The following is a 6,000-nucleotide window of genomic DNA, read 5'->3' on the forward strand; positions in this document are numbered from 1 at the left end:
AGGGTGATCTGTTGATATGTTTCAAACCACTTTGCACGTGTATCTTGTTTGGATGGCGGGTGCTGCATTCCAGAGTTGTTTGGTTTCCTCCTAGGGGGGCGATGGCGATGCAGCTGGACGCGAACGCAGACACCTCGGCGGAGGACGAGAGCTTCGGGCCACAGCTCGTCTCCAGGCTGGAGGTGGGTGTGCAGTCAGCTCTAGAGCCACTTCCCAGTACAGCTGCTGGTCCTTTTCCTTCGGCACAAGTTGTATCTGAAAATCGTGTTGCTAAATTCTTACTTGGGTTTTGTCCAAAAAAAACCAGAACAAAGCAAAACCCCCACCATGCTCGCAGTTCTGCTTTGTGTGGCATTACCTGCTGTCTACCTTTTCCTAACGTGTATTGGTTACCTCCAGCATCTATTAAAACAGATAACGGTATCTTCTGCTTTTCTATGCCTTCTATATAGTTAATAGCTGATGCAAATGTTGCACTGGTAAACAGATTTATTTATGGTTCTCTGTGTATAAGTGAACAGGGATGTAACATTTAGTACGCTGACTTGTAACAAGGGGGTTTGATCCAGATCTGTTGAAGCCAGTTGAAGGCATTCAGTGGAAGTCACGTTAGGGTACTTGTGTTGTAATATGTCCTTTTTCCCTCTCCCTTTCAGCAATGTGGTATAAATGCAAATGATGTGAAGAAATTGGAAGAAGCGGGATTTCACACAGTTGAGGCTGTTGCTTACGCACCAAAGAAGGAGCTGCTAAATATTAAAGGCATCAGTGAAGCCAAAGCTGACAAAATCTTGGTAAGGGTGTTCTGGAAAAGCTTTAACTCAAGATACTCAAGAATCTTTATTTCCACTGGCTTAAAGTGTTCTGGTGATTGTGGAAGGTCTCTGTTGGCAATATACTGAGAAGGGCAGTAAAGATGTCTAGAGATACATGTGACTTTTGATGCAAAGAGGCAAAAAAGACTAAGACACCAAAACCACAAAAACACTTCAAGAAGCTTGTTAACTGAAGGAGTGGAACTACCAGAGAGAGGGTGTTCCCCGTGTTGTCACACTCTTGCCCTGAGCATCCGCTCTTGGCAGTTGTCAAGGCAGAGGATCCCACTGTTCTTCTGTCACGTTTTAATGACACATGTTAATGGTGTGTCTCACCAGGTGTTCACCCTGGGCCCTGGGGTCTCCTTCTGAGGACGGAGCGTGAAGTCCGAGTTGCATCTTCTGGGGCAGAACGTGGAGTTTGTGCCAAACCAGTTGTTATTTATCCAAATCTGCCCTACCACGATGTTGAACTCCTGTCCTTTTCTCACTTTGCGTGTTTTTTCGGTATCGGGCAGACAGCATTCCCGGCAGGCTGCGTGTCCCCAGTGTGTGCAGCTTCTTGGGGACAGAGCTGACCTGCCAGGCTGGGGGACAGCAAGGGGGGGGATTTCCACAAAATACACAAAATGGACGTTGAAGCTTTTTCTTTGAGCAGAAGTTTAGTTCTATTTAGAGGTACCAACTCATATATGGTATGTGATATAAAATGTACGCATCAAATTATATAGGTGCTTCTCCATTTGGCAAAATAGAAAATTATAGTATTAATTACTGGAGGGGGTAATTGAATGGGATGAACGCTCCTTGCACTGTTTGTTTTGGTTTTCTTCAGGCTGAAGCAGCTAAACTGGTTCCAATGGGCTTCACCACAGCAACGGAATTCCACCAGCGAAGGTCGGAGATCATCCAGATCACCACCGGCTCCAAAGAACTCGATAAACTTCTTCAAGGCAATAACTTTTTATTTCTCTTTATTGATTAGCCTTCATTTTTATGCTTCTTTTTCTGGTGAACGTGATTCTTGGACAAAACCCCAGAAGACACAGGAGTTCTGGTTGAAGGGAACGTTTCCTCAAGTGCTGCTCTCCTGTATCACTGTTGATTTTCTATTAAGTGCTGCAGAAATCATTTTTAAACCTTTCGGTCATGGTGCAATACCCAGAGCTGTTCAGTTTGCATGTTTATAGTTTCCAGTCTATGACCTATTGAAAGGTAACAAATCCAGGTATCTCTTCTCCCCGTTCCTATTTGTAATCACAAATCAAGGCATTTTGGCTTTTCAGCATCTTCAAAATTACACTTATATAAACTTGTTATCTGCAACATGGACAAACCTCAGTAGGAAAAGCAGTTTTTCCAAGTAGTGTTGAAACTTTTAACCAAAGGAAGTGTTTAAATGAGCTGCTGTAAATGTCATACTTTATATGTCTGGTCTTTGTTTGAAGTACGTGACCTTATTTTTCTTTCTTTTAGGAGGAATAGAAACAGGGTCCATAACAGAGTTATTTGGGGAGTTTCGTACTGGGAAAACACAGCTGTGCCATACCCTGGCTGTAACCTGTCAAGTGAGTCGTGCGCTGCCCTGAAATCGAGTGTTCAGACAACACGGCTTTGGGATCTTTGCTCATTTGTGCACTTTTCCCAGCCAGCACAAATGAGATACGTGATAAAGAGCTGCAGAGAGTACGAGTATTTTCAGTTGTTCACAAAGAGCCCCCAAAACACCTGCAGCACCCCTGGCTGTACTTGCAGCTTTCTAGGATCTTTGGTCTCGTGCCTAATATGCTTACTGGGATTACTGTAGCAGAAATTAAATCTGTAATGGTTTTTGCCTGTATTTGATGTGTTCTGTAGCTTGGTTTTTTTTCCTGACAACAAAACTGAACAGGTTAGCCTTGTAGCATAATTCTAGGTCTTAAAAGCGGAGAAGCAGTTGATCTGTCTTCAGGTGCTTTGCTTTCTGTCACCAGGAGTGCTGAAAATTCCAGAGAAGAAACTGTGTTGGGTTCACTGAGTTTCTCTGACTAGATGCATTTTTTTTCCATAATATTAATATATCCTAAGCTTACTTCACTTATTTTTGTAAAAACCTTCAGCCAGCTCTTGCTGTCAAACAGTACATCAGTTTGGAGTAATTAATGTTAGTTTAAACAAATGATAGTGTTTACTACTTCTAAAGGCTGTTATTTCATAAAATATTAGAGGGTTTGGGCTTAATTTGATCATTTAGTTAACACCTGTATGCACCTAAACATACCAGCTCCAGGTGAAGCTCCCATCCTCCTATGTAGGTATCAGAGCTTGAAAACAGGAATCTTTCCTCTCACTTTTCCCAGATAAATGTGACTTCAGTGACAATAGCTTGGTATGGCATTTATTGTGTGGTGGCGGTTGGGGGTTAAGGCAATAACTGGATTCTTTGTTGCTATTTTATTTCGTGTTTGTTCGTTTTCCTTTAGCTGCCCATCGACCGGGGAGGCGGGGAAGGCAAAGCCATGTACATCGACACCGAGGGCACCTTCCGCCCAGAGCGGCTCCTCGCCGTGGCCGAACGGTCTGTGCTTGCGGCTCTTGCTGAAAAGAGGAGTGCAATTACTCATGGGTTATCTTCGTTATTTAGCAAGGGCACTGTGTCAATCAGCCTGTCACCTTAAATTCACGGGACTGTTGCAGTAAGAACTGTCCCTAAAAACCAGCCAAACCAAAGGCTGTCTATTCTGGTTGTCTGCCCGCCTACCCGCGTGTTAGATCACTTTATCCGCTGTGACTTAGAAAGGCTTCTGGTTTCACTGGGCTATGTCAGTAGCTGGCGTCACTGCCCTGCAATGGGTTGGCTTCACTTCTTACCACTGTCTCTTTCAAGTTGTGTTTTACTGGTACTGAGATACATTGAGAGATTTGTCTTAAATTCTGCCAGTAACTTGAAACAAAGATTCTTTTGTTAAAGGTTAAAGCAAGAGCGCTGGCAAAATGTTAGGAAGTAGGAGAGCATCCACTGACGGGCTGAAAAGCTGGTTTCTCACCTCCTGCCTCTGCCCCAGGATGTTCTGATGTGACGTAGCATGAAATGGAAAAGCAGAACAAATTATGTGTGTTCTCTCTCGTTGGAAAAAATATGATGCAGTTCAGATCCAAGGAGGATAATCAACTGGTTATCCAGATTCTAGGGGACTTCTCAAAGTCCCATGTGAATAATTTAAATACAAGATGTTGAATGTAACTATCTATCTATTTTTTTTTATTTCGGTAGTAAAACTCTGACAGAGGTATTGGGGGTGGAAGGCTGTTTATCACTGGTTTTTATTAGCAACATATTGCTTTTTGGAATGTCTGTTCCAGAATGGTAGCTTTCCTTGCCTATGGTTTTATTTTCAAGTAAAATGCCTGCTGTTCTACGTTACTGTTGTTCCTAGGCAGGAAAATATCCTTTAAAACTGGTGTTCGATCATTCTGTGCTCTTTTCATCACCGAGTTGTGTTGCATTTGTTTGCTGTCTGTTTTTATGTCTAAGACTCTCCCGAGAATGTGAATTTTTAGTTCTAGTTTTAGGTAAACCTGCTGCATGACTGCTCTTGATGAAGTTGTCACTTAGAGCGTGATTTTCCCCCCTGCTTTCTGCAGGTACGGCTTGTCTGGCAGCGATGTCCTGGACAACGTGGCGTACGCTCGAGGTTTCAACACGGATCATCAGACCCAGCTCCTGTATCAAGCGTCTGCTATGATGGCCGAGTCCCGGTAAGACTGACCTAGATGGGGTGATTTTTGTGCGATACATGTTCATATCACATAATAATTCATGTGACAGAGATCCCTGGGGATGATGAACACATGTAAGTGATCACAAAATTGTGAAATGTCGAAGTAAACGTTTACTTCCTAAATTAACTTTAATGCAATATCCTTGCTTTTTTCAGTGTTTAGCACCATGAGGTCAGGTTTTGTTAGTCTCAGACTGGAGTAGGCTTTGGCACACCCAAATAATAAGCTGGGTGTATCAGCTGTGAGTTATTACCTTGTGCTATTAAATGGTGGGTGGCAGCAACTGACTTGAACTGCGACAATGATGTTACTGTACAGAGAACAAGCAGCAGCCTGAGAAACAATCCTACAGCTTGGTGTAGAGTTGTTTTCAGAAGTAAAGTGTGGTGATTTGGGGCACAGCGAGCACTGTGGAAACCTGGCCTTGGAAATGAGATGTGTGGAGTCCTTGGAGGGAAGGAGGTGGTGGATGAGGTATGTAGGAACCTGTCCGTGGGGTTAAACCAGTAAATTCAGGGCTAGTTAATAAGAGTACAATAAACGTCAGTTTTGTATTGTGCTGGAACTCTATTTGTGTTGCCATGTCTGCAGGTACGCGCTGCTGATCGTGGACAGCGCCACGGCGCTGTACCGCACCGATTACTCCGGCAGGGGCGAGCTGGCGGCGCGGCAGATGCACCTGGCGCGGTTCCTGCGGATGCTGCTGCGCCTGGCCGACGAGGTGAGCGGGAGCTCGGGAAGGTTCGCCATTGTGCACAAAGGGCGTTCTGCCCGCTCCCTGTCTGCTTCATTTCATTTTGAGAGCGTGACGGAGTGGTTGTGGACACCAAAAGTGCATTTTATTTTCTTTCTCCCCGCTTCGTTCAGATGGTGGTAAATAACCGCATTGGGCTGTGTTGTTTCTCTCGGTACAGTTTGGCGTGGCAGTCGTGATCACCAACCAAGTGGTGGCGCAGGTGGATGGAGCTGCCATGTTTGCTGCGGATCCCAAAAAACCCATCGGAGGAAACATCATCGCCCACGCTTCCACCACGAGGTGAGAGAACGGCTTGTCACCGGCCCTTGGCCTTATTTTGGAAGATGGCAGGAAATGAGGCAATTACCTCTGAATTCTGGGTTTCCACATAGTCTGTCGCTGGCTTTTCAGCAGATGAGCGCAACTCCGAGCACTCATGAATCTGCAGTAAAACCAGCGGTGTTTTCAGGAGTTCCGGTGTGCCGTGTTCATGTGCTACCGTCACTTTTTAATGATGATGACAGCGATTAACCGACCTGTGGTGTTTCCTTCTCCCCGCACAGACTGTATCTGCGAAAAGGCCGCGGTGAAACCAGAATCTGCAAGATTTACGACTCCCCGTGCCTGCCCGAGGCTGAAGCCATGTTTGCCATCAACGCAGACGGAGTGGGCGACGCTAAAGACTGA

At 45.0% G+C, this 6,000-nt stretch overlaps 1 protein-coding gene across 1 annotated transcript; it reads left to right on the forward strand.

Moving 5' to 3' along the window:
* Positions 1-18: 18 nt before the first annotated feature.
* On the forward strand, positions 19-6,000 carry RAD51 (RAD51 recombinase; the record flags this gene model as incomplete). The annotated part of the gene is made up of 9 exons (XM_080345481.1): positions 19-182; positions 657-794; positions 1,651-1,768; positions 2,292-2,383; positions 3,278-3,372; positions 4,440-4,553; positions 5,169-5,298; positions 5,492-5,613; positions 5,877-6,000. Exons 1-9 carry the CDS (start codon positions 102-104, stop codon positions 5,998-6,000), a joined length of 1,014 nt encoding a protein of 337 aa, XP_080201607.1. The 5' UTR covers positions 19-101.

The sequence above is a fragment of the Nesoenas mayeri genome (genome assembly GCF_963082525.1).
Source record: "Nesoenas mayeri genome assembly, chromosome: 5".
Taxonomy (NCBI): domain Eukaryota; kingdom Metazoa; phylum Chordata; class Aves; order Columbiformes; family Columbidae; genus Nesoenas; species Nesoenas mayeri.